Source organism: Zingiber officinale, chromosome 7B (genome assembly GCF_018446385.1).
Source record: "Zingiber officinale cultivar Zhangliang chromosome 7B, Zo_v1.1, whole genome shotgun sequence".
In the NCBI taxonomy this organism is placed as follows: domain Eukaryota; kingdom Viridiplantae; phylum Streptophyta; class Magnoliopsida; order Zingiberales; family Zingiberaceae; genus Zingiber; species Zingiber officinale.
The window spans coordinates 18,945,215-18,968,238 of NC_055999.1; the positions used below are offsets into that span (position 1 = coordinate 18,945,215).

At 39.1% G+C, this 23,024-nt stretch overlaps 1 protein-coding gene across 1 annotated transcript; it reads left to right on the plus strand.

Annotated features, from left to right (window-relative positions):
- The first annotated feature begins 1,016 nt into the window (after positions 1 to 1,016).
- Positions 1,017 to 23,020, plus strand: LOC122005463 (triosephosphate isomerase, cytosolic-like). Its single transcript, XM_042560497.1, has 10 exons — positions 1,017 to 1,092; positions 1,218 to 1,327; positions 1,646 to 1,721; positions 19,729 to 19,852; positions 20,080 to 20,164; positions 20,500 to 20,632; positions 21,486 to 21,580; positions 21,746 to 21,824; positions 22,264 to 22,346; positions 22,747 to 23,020. Exons 1-10 carry the CDS (start codon positions 1,032 to 1,034, stop codon positions 22,795 to 22,797), a joined length of 897 nt encoding a protein of 298 aa, XP_042416431.1. The 5' UTR covers positions 1,017 to 1,031; the 3' UTR covers positions 22,798 to 23,020.
- The last annotated feature ends 4 nt before the right edge of the window (positions 23,021 to 23,024 follow it).

Below are 23,024 nucleotides of genomic sequence, written 5' to 3' on the forward strand. Positions count from 1 at the left end.
TAACTTAAAACTCAAGTTATCTATCATCTTTGCTTTCTCACCTATCCATTTTATTTCTTGTGTACATAAAATATTAATTTTTCTTTTAATCATCACATCTACTACCTCCATTGATTTACTAGTGAGTGATTTCTATATTCCATATTCTAAATATTAGACTATTAGTTTTTCTATAATATTTATTTTTATCAAACATATGGTGTAAGAACTCTTGCCTATTTAACACAATACCTAAATTTTCATGGAGATGTAACAGTCTTTACTGATACGTTCAGTCGGATTCTACAGTGCGGATTTTTGTATATTTAACATTAAACTCGAGTTCTGAAGATGTAGTGGTGTTTGACCCTACAATGCGTTCATTCCGGGAACAATACATAATAATTTAATGGATTCATTCATTTAACACTTATATTAATTTTAACGCTGATTGATAACTTAACATAACCCTCTTTCTTTATCAAGCTTAAGACCGACCTAATTTATCAAAAGCATAAAAATCTATTACTATCTCTACAATTAAAAAAAAAACTTTCCTATAAATTTTAAATCTCATTATTAATTAATTACTAACTCCACATTAATTTTAAGAGAACTCTGTTTGATTAAAAATGGCAAATCTTCCGTAATGTTTCTGTTTTTTAATTTTACAAATCTTTAAAAATCTTGCAAGTGCCTTGATGGAATAAATTATAAATCAGTGGGTGGATGGTGATTAGGGCGCCTCCTTCCTCTCCAGCGCTCTGATTTCCTTACCTTATTCCAATGGGCTCCCCTTTTCGGATGAGCAGCGATTGTTGCGCATCAAAACCAAGTGCCACGATTTTTCGTACCCGACAGTTGCACCGGAGCTTCAGATTCGCGTCCCTCCTTGATCGGACGTCCGTTTCTAGTTCCTGAAACTCCGGAGATTGCTCTTGGGCGTTGATCACAAAATAGGGCATGGTAATTTCATCAAAACGAAGACCTTTTCAGGTTCAGGTTCCTATATTTCTTTACTATATCAGTGTGGCCGTTCCTTGCTCTCGAAGATGACCTTATCCTTATGTATTCTTTACTATATCAGTGTGGCCATCCTCCTTGCTGGCGAAGGTGACCGCATGTATTCTTTACTATATCCCTATGTATTCTTTACTATATCAGTCTGGCTTCCTCGCTGTCGAAGGTGCCCTTATGTATTCTTTATTATATCCCCTATGTACTCTTAACTGTATCAGTGTGGCTGTTCCTTGCTCTCGAAGGACCTGGTTTAGGTATCATCGACGTCGCTTTTGTTTGTGTGCGGATAATGGCCCGAAAGTTCTTCGTCGGTGGCAAATCGAAATGCGTAATCCTTGACTTTTTCACTCAATATTTTTATGATTTATTTAGATCAGCGCTGGTTCTTTGCTGAACTTAGATCTCGGTTTGATTTTGGTCGATCAGATTCTGATGTATATAGTGATTGTTATGATTCTTATGGATCGGCTATCCGGAAGCTAGTTTTTGTTGATCTTGTTAATTTGGACTAATAAGGTGTTCTTGGATGCCTGGCTTGCGAACATTTTGTTCTTCCCGCTTTTGCTTTCTACTTTGGTTTCAGAGTTTCAGCAAATCACTTTTGATTGGGTACAAAATAAATGTTGTGTCGTCCTTGTATCTGCAGAATGGGACGATCGAGGAGGTCGAGAAAATTGTCAGCATTCTGAATGATGGAAAAATTGAATCACCTGATGCTGTTGGTATGATCATATAGTTTTGAACTCCTGTTTGAAAATTTTAGCAAGCTAACCGACTATTTGGAGCCTCGTGGAGTGTATACCAATTTGTTAATACATATAAAAAGGGTTAGTACATACCAATTGTTCAATCTAGATAATGTAATAAAAATTTATTTGTTTAAATGTTTTAATGAATAACCTAGTTTAATATTTTACTATATTATCCTCAGTTACAAAATCAACAATATTTAACTCTACGTTTTTTACTTTTTCTTTTTCACGAATTTCTTTATATATATATATATATATTTTTTATTTTATTTTATTTTATGTTTTTTATTTATTTTATTTTTTAATTTTTTATTACTTTTTTTTAAATTTTATTTTTACTTTTTTAATTTTTTTTTTTTTGTTTTTTTATGTTTTTTTACATTTTTTATTTTTAATTTTTTAAGTGTTTTTAATTTTTTATTTTACTTTTTATTATTTTTTTTACATATTTTTGTTTTTTTAGATTTTTATGTTTTTTTACAATTTTTTCTATTTTTTATGTTTTTAAAGTTTTTTAAATTATTTTTTACTTTTTAAAATTTTTATTTTTTTATTTTTTATTTTTTTATGTTTTTTCTCATTTTTTATTTTCCCTATTTTTTTTAATGTTTTCCTATTTTTTTAATATTGTATTATTTTTTATGTTTTATTATTTTTTTATGTTTTTTTTTATTTAAAATTTTTTTAATATTTTTTTATTTTCCCTTTATGTTTTTCTTTTTTATCACATTTTTCTTTTATCCGTGGGTATTTTGGGTAAAAAAAAAATTCATTAACCCCGGAATAAAGAAAATTTTCAGTTTTTCGATTCCTGGTTGCATGCCCCTTTTGCTGACGTGTCGGACATGGAACATTACTCGGGAATCATAAATTACCTAAACCAAATAAGATTTTTGTTAATAACTTTGAATGGATAATCAAGGTTATCCAGAATAATCCCTAACCAAACGCACCCATAGTGATTCTTGGAGAAGAAAACTGAAGAAGACGCTGACGAGGATGCTACTGTTGTCGCCGAGAAGATCATTACTTGAAACTTCCTTAGATTTTTCACAAACCAAATCCTTCTCTACTAGTTGTTTTCCTTGCACCGTTGCCCCACACCTTTGTTCTTTGGCTTGGACGTCATCTTATAAGGGGATTGAGGAACATGAAGAGGCAGGAGCATTCCTTCCTCACCTCAAACCGACACATCAATGAGGAAGATGAAGGAGAAGAGGCACCCCTTCATCTCCTCAACGTCTAACATCTCTCACTCATCCAAGTCAATCTTAAAAGGTTAACTAATCATATAGACCATGTAAGTCACATAGACTATATTATAATCAAGTCGCAAAATCAGAGCAATATACTAATTAGTCATAAAGATCAAATAAGAACATTTATTTCATACATTAGGGAAAATGATTCGTACAACAGCAAGCACAATGAGTAATAATTGCTAAGAAGATTATTACATAACTGTTCTGTACAATGAATTAGAGACATCAATAACTTGCATTTACCTCAGATTAGATTATTTACACATCTCTAATCTCTCATAATGACTATTATGTTAAGAGCATGTTCAATATCTTCAATCAATATAATTATTCACAATTACATTTTATGTACTGAACAAAAAACTGTAACTGATACCTGTGAATAATTGCCAAAGATATAAATTAATTTTAATTTTCTTTTTTAGCTAGAATCTATTCATTATAATAAGTCGCTTTTCTAGTTATGTTCCATAAATCGAATCACCCTTAGCTAATAGGAAACATACTAAAATAGCAGACACAAATCAGAACTTCAAGTAGACAGCTAAATAGTCACTTAGGATAAGATTGAGATTAACTTATAATCTCAAGGGGCTTACATAGTAGAGAAGCAGGGTTCCATTCTCCTACTATCCTTCTTGTCGTTATAGCACATGTGGTATGAATCACATGCTACGATGTTATTCTTTTTACTAAAAAAGAGTGCATGTTTTTCAAAAAAATCGAACATCGTACAGATTTTGATCTAAACATACCTAATATCTAATTCTGAATTCAACATATAAATTCCAATCTGGCTCTAAGTAAAAATGATTAACCAGGCTGGGTAACGTTGAGCCTGGAGTGACCGGCCCGGTTCCACGGATGTTTCCCGCCGGCCACCAGGCTACATCGGGAAGTGCTCTCAGCGGGCAGCCCAGGTGGATTCATTTACTCCAATCATTACATAAATGATTTTATTTTGACACAATTATCAAGACGACCTTAACTTATGAGTATGTCTCTATTCACAACTACATAAGTTGTCTCATAAGCAATATTGTCTTACCTCTATTTTACTTAACAAATAGAGATGATTTTCCATGTGAGTGGACCAATCTCAATCTGTCAACATGCTTATCGAGACTTTTTTTTTAATATAACAGACATATACACTGAATAGATCATGACATTTTCATTTATCTAAATGTCTTTACAATAAGTTATATTCTTTGGAATTCCAAAGACTTCATATGTCCTTGAAATTACTTTTTAGTCATTGACTTAGTAAAAGGATCGATAAGCATATTACGTCTAGAAATGTACTCAAAAACTATCTTTTTCTTATCAACAATATCCCTTACAAAATTATACTTAGTTTCTATATGCTTTCCTTTGCTATGATATTTGAGATTTTTTCCAACTTGATTGTCACAATACACTGTAACAGGACTTCCATTGTCCTTAGTAATCTTCAAATGTTTCAGAAACCTTCTTAACAAGATAGTATTTTGCACAACCGCTGCACAAGGCACATACTCAGCTTCCATTGTCGACAGGACTACACAAGGCTGCTTCTTACTGTTCTATGAGATGACACTATCATTCAGCAAGAAAATATAGCCGGATGTGGATTTTCTGTCATCAAGGTCCCCCACTCAATTTATATTTGTATAGCCACTTAGGCTTATATATGATCCTTGGAAACAGAGACACTAATCCGCTGTCCCTTTAAGATATCTGAATATCCTCTTTAGCCTTTCCAGTGTCTCAATCCTGGGTTTGACCAAAAACAACTAACTAAGCCAACAACATAGTTTATATCAGGACGAGTACACAACATAATGTATATTAAACTATCAATAGCACCGGAATATGATTTTTTCTTCATTTCGGCTATTTTTTCAGGAGTCTTGGGATACATATTTTTGCTCCAAACAGTACCTCTCGCTACAAGTGTTTGTTCAATATTATAATTTCACATATTAAAGTGTTGTAGCATCTTAGTGATATAAGCCTCTTGAGACAAACCCAAAAGTCTTTTCGATCGATCTCTAATGATCTTCACTCCTAAAATGTACTCAGCTTCTCCCATATATATTATATCAAATTGTGATGAAAATCACCATTTGACTTCTATCACACACTTTATGTCACTTCCATCTATTAGCATATTATCAACATATAATGATAAGATGACAAATTTTCCTTTTTTCCTTTTGTAGGTAAACATAATGATCCTCATTGATCATTTTGAAACTATAAGACAAAATAAATTCATTAAATCTTATGTTCCATTGTTTTGACGCCTACTTTAGTCCATATATAAACTTCTTAAGTCTACATACTCTATTCTCTTGGCCTTCAGTAATGTAACCTTCTGGCTATGTCATATAAATTTCTTCGTCAAGATTACTATTAAAAAAAATTATTTTTCCATCCATCTGATATAATTCCATGTCAAATTGTGCTACTATAGGTAGGATGACACCAAATTTTACAATTGAGGAAAATGCCTTTTCAAAATCAATACCCTCCATTTGGGTATATCCTTTTGCAACTAAATGAGTTTTTTATCGATTAATTGTTCTATCTCCTTTCCTCTTTATTATGAGAATAGACTTATTCCCAATAGCCCTTTGGCTCGGAGGAAGATCGACTAAATTTCAAACTTGATTCTTTCTCATTGACTTCATTTCCTCATCCATTACAACTTTCCATTCTTTTCTAACTAAGCATCTCAAAGCTTCCTCAACTGTTCGAGATTCCTCATTGGGGAGAATCATCAATGTATGATTCTCAATGTCAAACATTCTCCGAGAAATAATCTGACGACTAGTTCTTCGTAGTTTAGACTGTTGAGAAACTGACTCATTCAGTGGCAAATTACTCCCACTAGGTTGCCTAGATTCAGACATCTCCTAATTAGTTGATAAAGGAACATTATCCTCCTCCTCTATCGTATATAGAGGAATTGTCTTATCAATTTCACTTCGTGTTAGGAACTCAGTTTCGAGAAAAGTAGCATATCTTGACTCTATTTCAGAGATGACTTCATCTTGTCGCTCATTAATGAAGACATAACCCTTAGAAGTCTCAGAATACCTTATAAAGATACACTTCTTACTTCTATACCATAATTTTTCATATTCGTGAGTCTTATCATGAACGTAGGCAGCTAACCCTCAAGGTCTCAAATTACTCAAATCCGGCTTTCTATCTATCCAATGTTCATATGGGGTAAATGGAACTGACTTTGAAAGCACTTTGTTAAGTATATATGACGCAACTAATAATGCATCTTCCTAATAGGAGATTGACAAATTAGTCTGCACCATCATAGACCTAACCATTTTAAAAAGAGTCATATTTCTTCTTTCAACAACCCCATTTTGCTGTGAAGTTTCAAGGATAATTAGCTATCTAATAATCCCTTTATCATTATACATTATCTTGAATTGATTAGACAAATATTCACCTCTACGGTCAGTGCGCAAGGTTTTAACCTTACGTTTCAATTGATTCTCAATTTCGTTCAAGTAATGATTGAAGGAATCTAATGCTTCAGATTTGTGAGAAATCAAATACACATGACCAAAACATGTGAAGTCATCAATAAATGTAATGAAATAAGAACTCTCATTTCTAGTATTCACATTCATTGGATCACAAATATCTGAATGAATTAATTACAATGGTGATTTAGCCCTAATAGTCTTATCAAATAATTTTCTAGTTGCCTTTCCAACAAAACAATGCTTATATATAGATAAGTTAATCTTAGCATGAGTGTCTAAAAGGTCATCTTTAGCTAATCTATTCATTCATTTTTGTCCTATACGTCCTAATCTAGCATGTCAAACCTCACCATTCACATTCATTGGACCACAAATATCTGAATGAATTAATTGCAATGGTGATTTAGCCCTAATAGCCTTACCAAATGATTTTCAGTTGCCTTTCAGGCAAGACAATGCTCACATATAGATAAGTTAATTTTAGCATGAGCGCCTAAAAGACTCTCTTTAGCTAATATATTCATTCGTTCTTGTCCTATATGTCCTAATCTAGCATGTCGTGCCTCACCATTAATATCGACATCACTAGTAAGAGCAATGTTTGAAAAACAACCATGATTATTATTTGGTTCTACATCAAGAATAATAAAATCATTTGTTACATAATCATGCCCAATTAACACAGTGTTAATGCGAAGTTCCACACAGCAACTATAAAAGTTCATACGATAACCTAAATTAAGAAGACTAGTAACGGAAACCATATTCCGTCGAACTTAGGAGTATAAAGGACATCATGTAGAAATAAGGTGCTTCCATCACGTAGGTTGAGTTTGCAAGTGTCAATGTCTTTGACTTCAATCCTTGTATTGTTTCCCACATATCCATTTGTTGTCAGTTGGTACCTGACGGTACTCCACATATAAAGCTCGATCACAAGCTACATGGTTCGTTGCTCCTGAATCTACAATCCACAAAGGATAAGAATCAGCTAACAACACTGAACTTGCAACATAATGCTCATGGAAAGAAGACAAAAATAAATCTACCTTTTTAAATACAATCCCGAGCAATATGACTCTTCTTGACACAGTTGTAGCAAGTAATTTTGCCCTTAGATTTTTGCCCATATTTCTTTCCTTTTTTCTTCATTTAGTTTTTCCCAGTAACAATACTAGCTTCTTTTCCTTTTCCCTTTCCTTTTTTTAAACCATCTTTTCTTATTCTTGAAACTAGAACCTTCAGCTACAAAAGTTTGATCAGAAATCCTTGCGGATTCAATCCTCGTGGATTCAATCCTCTCCGCCTCAAGTTCTACATGGCGTGAGACATCAATAAAAATTTTGATACTCTCACTGTGAATAAGGTTCTGTTTCATCATTTCCCAAGAATCAGGAATGGAACGGATTACTGTTTGAACCTATTGTTCATCGGTCAACACATGACCAATAGTCTTAAGCTCTTGAATCATATTACCCATTTTCCTCATATGTTGGGTCATGGTGTCATTCGAGTATTTTTTGTAACTATCAAACTTAATTATTAGCTGACGAAGCTTACTGAGACTTACTCCATTGCACTTCTCTCTAAGGGTTGCCTAGACAACATTAGTTGATGGTAATGGCTCATACTCAAATATCAGGTCATCCACTATTGAACTAATCAATATTCCCTTAGTAGTGGTGACCTTCTTTTTCCATGTCTTATAGGCATCAAGGTCACGTCTATGTTGTGCTGTAGAACTATCATCCGATCCTTCCATGAACTGATTTATAGCTTCTAGAACTTCTTGTTCCTCAAGAACTATTGTATCTTGAGATGCCAGATTTTATAGTTATCTCCATATAATTTATCTCCCTTATTGAGTTCAACTATGATATTCTAGTTATCATAATCTACAATAAATAAGCACATTATTTATTATTTCAATATAATTCATGATCTTGTCCGAGAGTCGAGGCGATGGATGTTGAGGGGAGTGGCGCTCCTATTGACCGTGCGTGAACTCCGAACTAGAGGGACTTGCAACCATAGCAGAGTCAGTGCCGAACCAAGGAGGGGTTCCCTGGCGATGGCCCTCCGTCGCTCAAGTCAGTCACCGGCGGTATGAAAGCAAAGAAGCGGAGTAAGAGAAGCAGAGTAATAATCTGGCTACAGTGAAAACCAACATACCTCCATTGAAGCTTGGGGCCCTTTATATAGGGCGTAGGGGGCGCGTGTGCACGCTCCTCGAGGCATGCACGCTTCTCAAAGCTTCCCTTAAAAAGACATGTGAGGAAAGTGTCTTTTACACCATACCTTAACGATTCCCTATCCACCCCTTCATCATCGAAGTCTGTAATTACTTCCGTGTTCCCCTTCCGCAACTCGTACCGAATTCTTTTCGCTTGCTGTGCGGCGTCATCGTGCTGTTTCGGCTGCACGACATTCCTTTGACCCCTCGAGCTTTCCATTACTTTTATTATCCCAAGAAGTCCTAACTGGGAACCTTCCTCTTTCAGTCTCGGGTCGGCTTAGTGTTTTTTGACAAAATGTCAACTTCCAACAAACATTGGAAGGAGTATTTCTTCTTTATGCGACTCCCCGAATGACCTAGCTTTCGGATGCGCTGGCAGGTCGGACTACCACCTCAACCCGATCTGAAGAAGCATAAGAGTCGAGCGGACTATCTACACGCGACATCCTTGATGGCTGGTCAAAAATATGGCATCCATAAGTTGCTGCTGGAAGGTGTCATGTACATCTTTGGTCTGAACCTGATCCGCACCAAGCTCCCGAGCGGCTTAGGTACGCCATTATCTGATCCTTTCTTTTGAGTCTAACTGATTTCTTTTTTATCTCTTGCAGCTAAAGTCATAATGCGAGCGCGGGTGGCCGGCTGCACAAAGCTTAAGGACGCCAAGGTTGAGGCGGCTGCTGCAAAGCAATTGGCGAGCCGAGGTCTAACGTCGGTCGGCTCCCATGAGACACGCTCGTCGAGAGCGGGGAGACTCCCACTGTGGGCGAGGGTGCTGCCGATTGGGTGCCTAGCATTGAAGTTGCTGGAGAGTCACTCCCAACCCCTGAGTCGCAGCCTGCCGCCCAAACCGAGGGCTCCGGGTCTTCTGGCGATGGTGAGCCCCTTATTAGGCGCAAGAGACGCCGAGCGGACTAGCCTTCCCGCTCTGCCACCTCAGTTGCGAGGGTCGCAAAGCGAGTAGGTACTTCATCTCCCGCAGCCATCCCGGAAACGGAGGAGGCCACTTCAACTGATCGAACGTCGTCCCTGGCCGAGCTGCCGCCAGAGACCATCGCTATACAATCGGTCGCCTTTCTGCCCCCAACCCGATGAAGGGTTTTGCGATCCGGTATCCTCCCCGTGTCCATGGCCCCACCTTCTGGTCCAGTGGCCTCTTCACAATCAACCCCGAGCGGTCGGCGATCCGTGACGACGATCCTCCACCTGCCAACGGAGGATTACCTTGAGCAGAGCGCCCAACCTCGCACACCCGAGCACAAAATCCTCATTCGCGGGCCGCTCGCCGACATTTGGGAGGAAGCCAGGGCGCGAGCCGCGACAACGCCCCTTGGGGCCCTCGCCAACAGCCACCTGCAAATGTCCATCGGGGCATGTATTTTACTACCAATTCATGATTTACCTCTGATCGACGTTAACGTTTTCCCGTTCGCCTACAGTACTGGGTTGAAAGCATAGTCATGTGCCAACGACTCACTTTTGTGGAGGGCGAGTTGAAGAAGCTTAAGATCTCGAGCGGCGCGTCCTCCGCCCAAGGGCAGCCTATTACTAAAGTCACCAAACTGAAGGTCGACCTGGAGAAGGCCAACAAGCTCCTCGAGGTCGAGCGACAGAAGATTGCTGACCAGGAAGTTATGTTGGGTCGGCTCAACACACAGGTTAGCACTTTTGATAAGAAAATTGAGTCGGACACAGCGAGGAAGAACCGAGCCATCAATGATTTAGAGTTGAAGAACCAAGAAGCTCGGGCTCTTGCCCAGAAGCTCAAGGAAGCTGAGGACTTCCTGGTCACCGAGCAGAACAGTCGCTCGGCTATGGAGGCCTCTCTTCAGGGGGAGCTCAAAGTTGTTGAGGATGCTTTGAAAGCCTCTCGCTCGGCCCTGGTGACATATCAAGAAGGCGAACCGGGCAGGCTTGAAACGCTGAAGCAGGCTTACCTTTGCTCAGACAAATTCACTGATAAGGTTGTCCAACGGATCATCCGGATCTTCGAGTTGGCTATTGACGGGACGCTCTAGCAGCTCAAGGCGGACGACCATCTTCACACCGTACTGACAAACAATGTCATCAATCGCAGCAAGCTGAATGGCTCGCTGCCTGATGACGTTTTTTGATTATCTAGAGTAAGGTTGAGCGTCCATCCTGTAGAAAATTTTCTTTTTGAGTGTAAGCCTGCCTGTTCGGCGGTGCACCCCCTTTTTTGCAATGAATGTTCGCTCGTTCGACGGAACTTTCTTTTTATACTTCTCCTTGTATGACTGCCTTTAACCTTCTATGGTCTTTGTGTGTATCGCCCCGAACGGACAGCACCTTCGAGGACGCTTGCTTGAGCGGCTTTTCTGCGGCTAGCCACTCGGCCATATGAGTGTCATTGAAGGAATTGAGGAAGGTTAATACCTTCTCCCGGGTTTAGCATCGCCGCTCGACCATCGATGAAGACCCGTGTTTAACGTCGCCGCTCGACGATTTGACAAAGACTTGAGTTTAAGGTCGTCGCTCGACTGTTGATGACAACATGGGTTTAAGGTCGCCGCTCGACCATTGATGGAGACTCGTGTTTAACATCGCCGCTCGACGATTTGACGAAGTCCTGGGTTTAAGGTCGTCGCTTGACCGCCGATGGAGACAAGCATTTAACGTCGTCACTCGACGATTTGACGAAGTCCTAGGTTTAAGGTCGCTGCTCGACCGTCGATGGAGACATGGGTTTAACGTCGCCGCTCGAAGATTTGACGAAGTCCTGGGTTTAAGGTCACCGCTCGACCATCGATGAAGACATGGGTTTAACATCGCCGCTCGACGATTGATGGAGACTCGCGTTTAACGTCGCTGCTCGACGATTTGATGCGTCGTTCGACATAGAGCTTGACAATCCTTGTTTCTTATTTCTGTCCTGCATTCAAAGAGTACAAGGATGCAAATGCTCATTGATTACTACATCAACGCAGCTCTCATCCGGCTCGATAAGGCTGGAGATGGTTCGCGCTCCACAGCCTTTCCAATCGTCGTCCGTCCTCATCCTCCAAGTAATAGGTGTCCAACCGGAGCTTCTCCACGACCTTGAAGGATTCGACCCACGTGGCCTCCAGCCTGTTGACGTCGTCGACCGGCTTCACTTTCTTCCATACCAGGTCGCCGACCTGGAATGACCTTGGGATCACCCTCCGATTGTAGCTTTGCTTCATCCTCTATCAGTATGCCATCAGACAGACGACAGCTTTAGCGTGCAATTCGTCTACCAAGTCCAGCTCCAAAATTTGATCATGCCCGACAGTCGAGACGATGGATGCTGGGGGGCGTGGTGCTCCTATTGGCCATGCATGGACTCCGAACTAAAGGGACCTGCAACCACAACAGTGTCAGTGCCGAGCCAGGGAGGGGTTCCCCGGCGATGACCCTCCGACGCTCAAGTCAGTCAACGGCGGTGTGGAAGCAAAGAAGCGGAGTAAGAGAAGCAGAGTAACAGTGTGACTACAGTGAAAACCAGCATACCTCCATTGAAGCTTGGGGCCCTTTATATAAAGCTCCGGGGGTGCGCGTGCACGCTCCTCGAGATGTGCACGCATCTCAAAGCTTTCCCTAAAAAGACATGTCAAGAAAGTGTCCCTAACACCATACCTTAACAACCCGAGTATATCTCTGATGTAATAGTGGGAGCTTCCGTCGTACGATCCATTGCCTGACCATGCCACCGACCATGTTGTCTGTCGATGGCACAGGCTCCTAGAAGGATATCGCCAGATCCTCCTTTTGTCCGTTACTGGGCCGAGCGGGAGAGCCGCTCGGCTAACCTTCCACTGTCCGAGCTATGCTGCCATGCTGAACGGGAAGCCTGGTCTAAGTACAATCTGCTCGGTCGCAACTCCGCTTCACCGGTTTCGAGTTTGATGTAAGTCTGAGTGGGATATCTCTGTCGGGCGAGTGGGCCGCCCGACCGACCAGTGATACAAGGGTGTTGACCACCTTAACTTTGGCCTCTGACCTCCACTGTGGCAATGACCCTCCACTGAGTGGACCCCCCCCCCCCCATCACCGCATCAATTCATATGCACGTAATTAATATTGACTCAATGTAAATTAAAATTGGTTTACAAAATTAAGTGATAATCATGTTTCAACTCATCATTTGTATGTGTCAATCCAATCAACATTGATCAATTATATTATAGACATCCCATCAAATGAACTAATAATTAAATGAACTAATCATTCTATTAAAACTGTTAACACATAACATTCTTTTTCAAGTTTGTTAACGCATAACATAAATTTTCATTAGAATAACACTATTTGTACATCACAACATTTTCTATTACATGATTTTATTAATATGAGCTTAAAGATGTTAACACATAGTGACAGTGATAGCAACTGAACTTTATTTTGTGAGATATGTTGGACCCCGTGAGTATTTTGATGTGATCAACCAAGTTAGGTTAGGTCCTGCTAATTATCTCATCCTTGTGTCTAAGTGTGCAGGAACTTAGGAGCGCAGAAAGTTGAGTAGAAGACGCAGCTAGCGAGAATGATGGCACGGGAAGGGAGCCGACGGGCTCGGTGCGTCCAAAGGACGAGAGAGCTGCGGAAGAGTACTCCGATGGACGAGAAAAACGTGCACGACATTCGAGGCACGAGAAGCCGAGGCAGAAGCCTGCTCGAGGAAAAGGCCGAGAATTTGGTTCGGGTGAGCCCTATTCCGGTTGATCGCAATCACCCAAGCTATTGGAGCATCAGAAGCTAAAATGAAGTCAAAAGAGCTGGAAAGTTAGCTGGAGGTGCCTTCAACGAAGTGTTGAAAGCGCCTCCGTTGCCTGCACTGTCTGAGACGCCTCCATAACCTTGAAGGCGCCTCAGACCCAGTCTGAGGCGCCTTCAAGGGTAATGGAGGCGCCTCAGACCTAGTAAAAATGAACGTTTGCAATCGGATAAAACTTTATCCGATCAAACTCCTTGGAGGCACCTTCAACACTCAAGATAGAGTTTACAGGAGTTATATAAAGGCCCCTGGAGCTAGGAAATATTAATTCAACTCTGTATTAAGTTCCTAGCAACCTCTGAGCATTCTAAGTGTGTAAAAAAGGCTTCTCCGCCTACAGTGAAGGAGATATTCTAGTAGAGTTGTTCGACCGCCTTAGATTAACAACCCCCTGGGTTGTAACCAAGTTAAAATTCTATCTCCTCGTTATTTCAATTCATTTATTTTTATTAGTGTTGCATTTTTGAGTTGAAAGTCTTGAGGAGGGTATACTTTCATTTGAGTTAAAATTCACCCCCCCCCCTCTTGATAGCCCCGCTACACCAACAAGTAGTATCAGAGCCAGACTGCTTCAAAAGGACTGACTGCCGATTGAAGCACAAAGATCAAGACGATGGCCAGAACTAGCATCCATCCCCCGAAATTCGACGAAGCCTTCGCGACGTGGAAGCGTCGTATGGAGATATTTTTTAAGACTGAGTTTGATATTCTTCTTGTTATGAAATATGATTTTGTAGCCCTCAAAGACAAGGAAGAATACAACTGGACGAAGAAGGAGCAAGCTGATTTCGTGGCCAACAGAAAGGCGGAATTCCACCTGCTCAGCGTCTTGCCGCCCCAGGAGGTAAGTCGGATCGAAAGCTACGACTCCGCTAAAGACCTATGGGAAAAATTCCTAGAGCTCCACGAAGGCACCTCAGAAGCAAAGTTAGCAAAGCGCGACATCCTTCGAACTCAGTTGACGAATCTCCGGATGAACAACGGCGAGAAGGTAGCACAACTCCAAGCTAGAATCAAGGAGCTGATAACGCAACTAACAAATCTCGGCGAATCAGTAACGAACCGAGATTCCATCCGGTATACGCTCAACGCCTTCCCAAGAAATTCTGAGTGGACGTCCTTAGTAGATGCTTACTACATCTCTAAGGACTTTGAGGTAAGTAGTTTAGAAAGTTTATTTTCTACATTTGAACTTCACGAGTCTCGAATTGCAGAACCTATAGAGAAGTCAAAACTCAACGTTGCCCTATAAGTCGAGATGGGCGATCCCGACTTCGAAGCATCCATCAACGAATCTGAAGCGGCACTACTGGTAAGAAAGTTAAATAAATTTGTTAAAACTAATAAATTTAAATCACAGTCGAGGAAGCATCAACGCGACAGAAGCACGGTCGATGCTACAACTGCAATGAGGAAGGACACATCAAGGATGACTGCCCCAAGTTGAAGAAAAAGCATAAGGAGAAGCCTCAGAAACCGACGTCCTCTACACGCAAAAGTCTGAAGGATACATGGGGCAATTCTTCATCCTCCGAGTCAGAAGTTGAAGCCTTCTCAGGAGTAGCATTGATGGCCAACCATCTATTTGAAGATGACTCGGACTCAGAGATGAGCATAGATCAAGGGGGAGAATCAGAAGAGGAAAGCTACGATGAAGGGGGAGCATCACCAAGTGAGGTAAGTAAGGTACGTGATCTCACCCCCAATCAGTCGTTTCAATTTATCAAAGTACTTACGAAAGATCTAGCAAAATTAGAAAAAGAAAATGCTAAATTAAAATTAGAAGAATCATGCCCCTTAGAGTTATTTAACAACTTAAAATCAAAAAATGACAGTTTGAAAATATAAATTTAAAATTTAAAAATTGCTGGATGTTCAAAAATAAATATTTTTCAAAAATCAAAACTTAAAATTTATGGAAAGCTAAATTGGTATATAAGAAAACATCAAGGACAACTTAGAAAGATTCCCAAGACTTATGTGCTGTCCAAATATTTACCTCACCCTGTAGCAAGGAACCTATACTGGATTCCAAAATCTTTACTAGGTTAAAATTCTTTAAGTTAAGGCTTTCAGAAGAAATTAAACAGTGAGTTTCTTTATGAGACTTTGTCTAAGAAAGTGGTTGTTTCTTCAATAACCAAGAAGGCCTAGTGCCTCGCCACGACTTGGAAGCCAAAATATCGAAATAAAATGTTTAATTAAATTTCTGATAAAAGCATTAAAATTAGAATTATATAATGTTTTTAAAAAAAGATTTAAACATTTTATTGGAAATTCTTCAAAAAATAATTTTTTCTAGAAAAATATTTTTTTTTCATAAAATCGTGACTTAGAAAATTCTTAGTTTATTTAAGTTAAAATCATTTCTTAACTAAGTTTTTACTTAAAAATTATTCTGAAAATAATTTAAATTTTAAAACCTACTTAGCGTTCCTCTAGTAAATTTCTTTTTATTTAGAAATTTTTCTCAAACAAATTTTTTAAGTCATTTTGCAAGTTATTCCTTTTAAAAATATGTTTTGCAGACGTTAATAAGTATTTAACTTCAAAATTTCTTTGAAAATTCTTAAAGATAATTATGTCTTATAAATTTTCTTTACAAATGATTCCCTTTTTCCCCACTCTTTTTGCTGTAATCAAAGAGGGAGAGTTAGGTACAAGTCTAGGGGGAGTTAGGAAAATCAAAAATCTTAATATTTGAGGTTGTAAATTCTATTATTGTAATTTTTGTGCTTACAATGTTGGGTTAGTAATTTTTCTTAAATTACTATTTGTTTGTTTTTACCCTAACTTGAATTTAGGTTGATACAAATCAAAAAGAGGGAGATTGTTGGACCCTGTGGGTATTTTGATGTGATCAACCAAGTTAGGTTAGGTCCTGCTAATTATCTCATCCCTGTATCTAAGTGTGCAGGAACTTAAGAGCGCAGGAAGTCGAGCAGAAGAGGCAACTAGCGAGAAGGACGACACGGGAAGGGAGCCGACGGGTTTGGTGCGTCCGAAGGACGAGAGAGCTGCGGAAGAGTACTCTGGTGGACTAGAAGAACGTGCGCGGCGTTCGAGGGACGAGAAGCCGGGACGAAAGCCTGCTCGAGGAAAACGCCAAGAATTGGGTTCGGGTGAGCCCTATTCCAGTTGGCCGCAATCACCCAAGCTATTGGAGCATCAGAAGCTAAAATGAAGTCAAAAGAAGCTGGAAAGTTAGCTGGAGGCGCCTTTAACGAATTGCTGAAGGGGCCTCCACTGCCTGCACTGTCTGAGGCACCTCCATAACCTTGAAGGCGCCTCGGACTGGAGGCGCCTCAGACCCAGTAAAAATGAACGTTTGCAATTGGATAAAGTTTTATCCGATCAAACTCCTTGGAGGCGCCTTCAACCCTCTTGGAGGCGCCTTCAACCCTCTTGGAGGCGCCTTCAACACTTGAGATAGAGTTTCCAAGAGCTATATAAAGGCCCCTGGAGTTAGGAAATATTAATTCAACTCTATATTAAGTTCCTAGCAACCTCTGAGTATTCTAAGTGTGTAAAAAAGGTTTCTCCGCCTACAGTGAAGGAGATATTCTAGTAGAGTTGTTCGACCGTCTTGGATTAACAACCCCCTGGGTTTTAACCAAGTTAAAATTTTGTCTCCTCTTTATTTCTATTCGTTCATTTTTATTAGTGTTGCATTTTTAAGTTGAAAGTCTTGAGGAGGGTATATTTTCATTTGCAGGCAATTCACCCCCCTCTTACTGGCCCCGCTGCACCAACAAGATAAGCTAGTACCACTTCCACTAGAAAAATACTAGTACAGTGGGCAATGTTATCCCGTTCATCCTGGACTTGATAATGGCAGGATCAACCTCAGAATCATCCTTCAGATCCATATTTATATCTATTTCTGGATCTTCTACATAATGTTCCAGATCCTCCTCTGATTTGTCATGATCTTCCTCTTCAGATTCTCCGGGATTCATTTCTAGATCCTTCACAAATTCTACGGGATCCATTTCTTCTGGATCGCATGCCAAATAAAGTAGATCCCCGCACATCTCTGAATACGTGCCCTTCAGAGCGATCCAGTAGCTAGTATGTTATATCAAGAAGACGTTCCGGCAGTGACTCGACTAGAGCCCATCTTCTGTGTTCGTCTAGGACTGAATACCTTTCTCGTTCGAGTTTTCGAAATATCCAATCGAGCCGACGAATAAGCCATCTGACTCCGTAATATGGGTCATATTTTAGTTCCTTGATGTCCCCCCAAAGCTCATGTTGTCGTTCACTGTAACTAGTCATCATGTATATTATCCGTGGTATCTGGAATTGAAAATAATAATGTCAGTATAAAACCGACAAACCAGTAACAAAATCTGTCAAATTTAATTCCTATATTTATATGGAGCAATATACATACAACATGCATAAGCAAATAAGAAAAATAAATTCTCTTATATTTGGAGAGCTCTAGTTGACTGACACACAGGGAATTAGATCTTAAATCTCTTGTCTTTATTGGAACTAATCTAATTGAGATGTTTAATTATTTTTATTTAATCTAAATTCATTTAATTAAATTATTTAAATTAATCAGATTAAATCAACTAATTATTTGAATCAAATTGAGATATGTTGAAATTAATCTAATTTGATATGGTTTTACTTCAAATGAACTAAATCTCTTTGGATGGGACATTAATAAGTGAAAAATTAAAACACCAATTTTAATTTTCAATTGCCTTTAAAAGAAACTTTCAATTACTTTTCGCATGCTTACCTGAATCACTGTGCTTCACATATTTAAAAAAAAAAAAAAAAAAAAATATAGATCCGCTACTTTAGCGGTCCCCCTAATGTCGATCCCACGGATATAGAGGGAGGTTCATGCAGGTACACAGGTCATAGGTGCATGGCGGGATAAATCCCAGATCGTCAGTTCCTGAGAATCGACCCCTGACCATTACATCAGATATCATGCGCCAACCGTATGTACTACGCCCTAGGGGCATGCTTCACATATTAAAAGCAATACGAAACCTTGTTTCGATTTATTTTCTTTTTTATTTTAAAAGAAAAACAAACTTTTTCTTACTCATTGTGCCGTGAAAATAAACAGTGCCATCTGTTAATCTTCTTCTCTGTCGCGACGCAATCGTCGCACCTCTGCACCTCTGCTGCGACGAATGCGGCAGCCGGGCGACTGGTGATCTCCAGCTTCCCAACGTAGTCGTCGGCGCCCCTCTGCCGCGACACAGTTGTGGGCGACAGGAGTACAGGGACAACGCCAGCTAGGGCTCACGATGATGATGCCATAGTCCAGTTAACCTCCGTGACTTAGCACCATCACGGCCACTGGCCAACATATGGCGACTGGGAAACTCTACGACTATGGGTCTCTTCCAGTCACCGGAGACAGTGGAAATCGCGACTCAATGTCACGATTGTTCTCGGCGTTCGACAGAGAGATTATGAGGTAATTTAGGGATTTTCTCATGTTTTTGCAACTAGGGGCTCTGATACCATTGTTACTACATATAAAAAGGATTCGTACAAAACGAATAACTCACAGCGATGCTCGGAGAAGAAGATAAAGGCGCTGGCGAAGATGCTGCTGCTGTCGTCGCAAATCAAATCTCTCTCCACTGGATGTTTTCCTTGCACCGTTGCCCACACCTTTGTTCTTTGGCTTGGACATCATCTTAATTGAGGAACATGAAGAGGCAGGAGCGTTCCTTCCTCACCTCAAATTGACGCATCAATGAGGAAGATGAAGGGGAAGAGGCGCCCCTTCATCTCCTCAACGTCTAACACAATTGACCTAATTGACGATGTGAAGGGGAAGCTCCAACCACAAATTGAACATGCTGATTATATCAACCAAAACCATTCTTTCAAATCTCTAACAATTTGTATCTTTCTTGTACGAGTCATTTTCTGTATAGTTTAATCAGTCAATGAACTTAACCGTTTCACTATGAAAGCTGATTTACGAGGAATATGCTCCATTTTACATAGTTGTTCTAAATTGATACATGATTGCCAACTTCATTTCAACTCATATTATATTATGGAATTTGATTCTTACTCAAGTTTTTGAATTTAATGCTTCTAAATGGCATTTGATGTTTTATGTAAGTTAGTATTTATTGGTTAGTGGTGAAAAATATTCAAAATGTAGGTTTTTCTCTGTGGATCATGATGGACAACTATTATGATATATGAACCCTTGTAAATATCATCTCTGCAGAGGTTGTGGTTAGCCCGCCATCTGTATTTCTTCCTCTTGCGAAAAGTTTGTTGCGCTCTGATTTCCAAGTCGCAGCACAAAATTGTTGGGTGAAGAAAGGAGATGCTTACACTGGCGAGATCAGGTATGAGTTTTTCTTGATTATCATCGTGTATACTAGCTGTTCAAATAAAAAAGAAAAAAACACCATCTGTTGATGTGTCTTCTTTGCTATTTCTAATGGTGAAATTTTGAATATTATGTCGTTTTCCTTTTCAAAAAAAAAAAAAGTGATTCCTTATCCAAGGTTGCTATTTTTTTGTGACTCCCTTCTGAAGTTGTATTTCTAATTTGATCGATCTCCCTTTGCAGTGCTGAGAGGATTGTAAACCTTGGCATTCCTTGGGCCATTCTTGGACACTCGGAACGGAGGGTTTTGTTAAATGAATCAAATGAGGTAATGTTATTCTTAGTGTGGACTAATAGTGTATACATGTGATAAATGAGCAATGAATTCCATTTAGCGCTTAATAAAACTTAATATGCAAGTTTAAAGTATGGTCTCTTTAATGCCAACTTGTTTTGCTTCGTTTGTTATTTGGTTGAATATACTTGCAGATTATGTTTTGCTATGTAAGAAATGAAACTATTTCTTTTATAAGATTATTGGTTTTATCTTTCTTATAACTAACTTCATTACCTTAGATGCTTGTCACTAAAATATTTGAAGTGGTCATAAAAGTTTTGTTCTAATATATAGTCTCTTTGTTATATTTGTTATTTCTGTCTCAGTTTGTTGGGGGCAAGGTTGCATATGCACTCTCTAAAGGTTTAAAGGTAATTGTTTGTGTCGGTGAGACACTTGAGCAACGTGAGTCAGGAGCCACCTTGGAAGTTGTTACTGCACAAACAAAAGCTATTGCAGGTATCCTATGCACGTTATACTGATGTTATTCTGTCTGTTGATTGTTTTTGTCTATGTCTCCAAACTAGGATAAATAGCTTGTCTATATTGAATTATCTATCCCCAGTTCCCCACTAAGGTAGTGTAGCTGCTTTTACCCTTCAGTTTCCTAGAATACGACTCTGTAATTCCGTGGATGCAGTACTCTTTATCAGCTATATGACACTGTTTGATGAATGACTAGCCAGGCCTAGGTTTTAAATTCCTTACTTTTCTACATGTTTTCTTGGGACCATGCTTCATCAGACCAGAGCCCAAGAAGAGCATAAGACGAGCTTATTTGAGATGGAATTTGTGTTAGGTCTTGGTTAATTTGACGTAATTATTCTTGATTTCTTGATGTTTCCTGAAAAGGAAGGTTCTGAGTGAAGTTATGAATCATGTAATGAAGGCAACTTAAGCATATTCCAAAGAAGAATACAATCCATGTGATTCAATAATATAATTCCTCATTAGTAAAATTTACAGTGGACAAAGTTCTAGTAACAGTGAAATTGAGGTGCAATGCATCCTTTGCAGAAGATCAATAGATAAAATATAATATACTTAATAAATCTGAAGTGCACAGTAATTTTTCTCTACCTTTTTTATTATTAGTTATACGTGTTTATATAGCAGATATCCACCAACCTGGAAAAAATATTAAGTTAGCATATTCCTATGAAAGTACGAAACCTTTTGAAGTTCTATTTTCAAGCAATAAACAAATTACTATCATCTTTCTCCTGGAAAAGAAAAAGAATCTTTTAATTCTGGATGAAGACACTAAATGTAGTTCTATTTCTTAGCATTCTTGAATAACTGTTTATTACAGAACGGATTTCTGACTGGACCAATGTAGTTCTGGCCTATGAGCCAGTTTGGGCAATTGGAACAGGGAAGGTTGCTACTCCAGCTCAGGCTCAAGAGGTAATTTCTGTGGCCATGATACTAGGTAACCTATAAGTTCTATAGATAATAATCAACAGCCTATGCTGTTTGTATATCTTGAATCCAATATGATTACGCCAAACATAAAGCTTTATGTGGGCTGTTCCAGATTGACTGTCTTAATTGACTATGCTAATTCTCCAGGTGCACTCTGAATTAAGAAAATGGCTTCAGATAAATGTGAGTGTTGAGGTTGCAGAATCAACCAGGATCATTTATGGAGGTAATTGTTTGTTGTTAACTTGTTGCTTTAATCACTTTTCACATTTGAGTTCTTTTTCACTCACTTCAAGGTGCATGACGTTTGACAAATTCGTCCCCTCGGATGGGTCTAGTGGCTAGCGCATGAGGTGTTGTCATCATGAGGTATAGGGTTTGAATCTCGGAAAAGCCGAGGTAAATGCCTCCCTTATGTGCTAGTCACTATTCTAAAGGCTAATAGCCGCCCGTGATTTACATCCTCCGTGTTGGCCCTGAGACGGGTTGGTGGGAGCGCTGGGGACGAGCGTATTCGCCTTTTGTCATCATGACGTTTGACAAATTCGAAGCGCACTCAGCTTTTTTGCTAGTGCTTTCCTTTTTTTGTTTTAAAACAGTTTGAATTATCATTCATTGTTTGGATTTTGTGTACAAGATCCCTTAATACAGATGAATTACCTCAGGTTCTGTAAATGGTGCTAACAGCAAAGAACTTGCAGCACAACCTGATGTTGATGGGTTTCATGTTGGAGTTGCTTCGTCGAAGGTGTGATCTTTTTGCTTTCTTAACGTCCACTTTGTTTTTTCCATTTTTAATTATCAGAGAAAGGACTGAACCATTTAATGTTTGCAATTGTTAAACCTCTATTGGTTTACTTTACATTAAAGGCTATGACTTAGTCCATACAGTTATATTCAATCAAATCCTTTACGAGCAACTCCTTCAATATTGCTGTCGATTTTTTGTCCTTCAAACAGTAGAATATGTCCACGATCATTGTCATTTTCTGGAACTGCTTGAATCATATATTCGTGTCTTCCTGATCAGTATTTTTCACTTTGAGTTTAATCATTAGATGATGCATCTTGAAACTACGAATTCATTCTTTTCTTGTTGATTCTGTTGCCTTGCATCTCATCCTCTTTTTTCTTGTGTTTTTTCCCAGCCGGAGTTTGTGGACATCATCAATGCTGCTACTATTAAGTCCTGTGCTTGAGAAGTCTTAAGACTCTTTGTCAGTTGAAGGCCTACGACCTTTGTGTTATGTATTGCAAACTTTTTTCAGTCGAGCTACCTGCCTCTTGCTTGTAACTGAAATGAACCAATAATTTCCCAAGTCATGTACGAAAGACTATTTATTTGATATGTCCAGTATCTTTGGTGTGAAGAAATAATGTGGATTGAGTTGCAACTAGTTAAATATGCTCGGCTTCTGTCAATTGC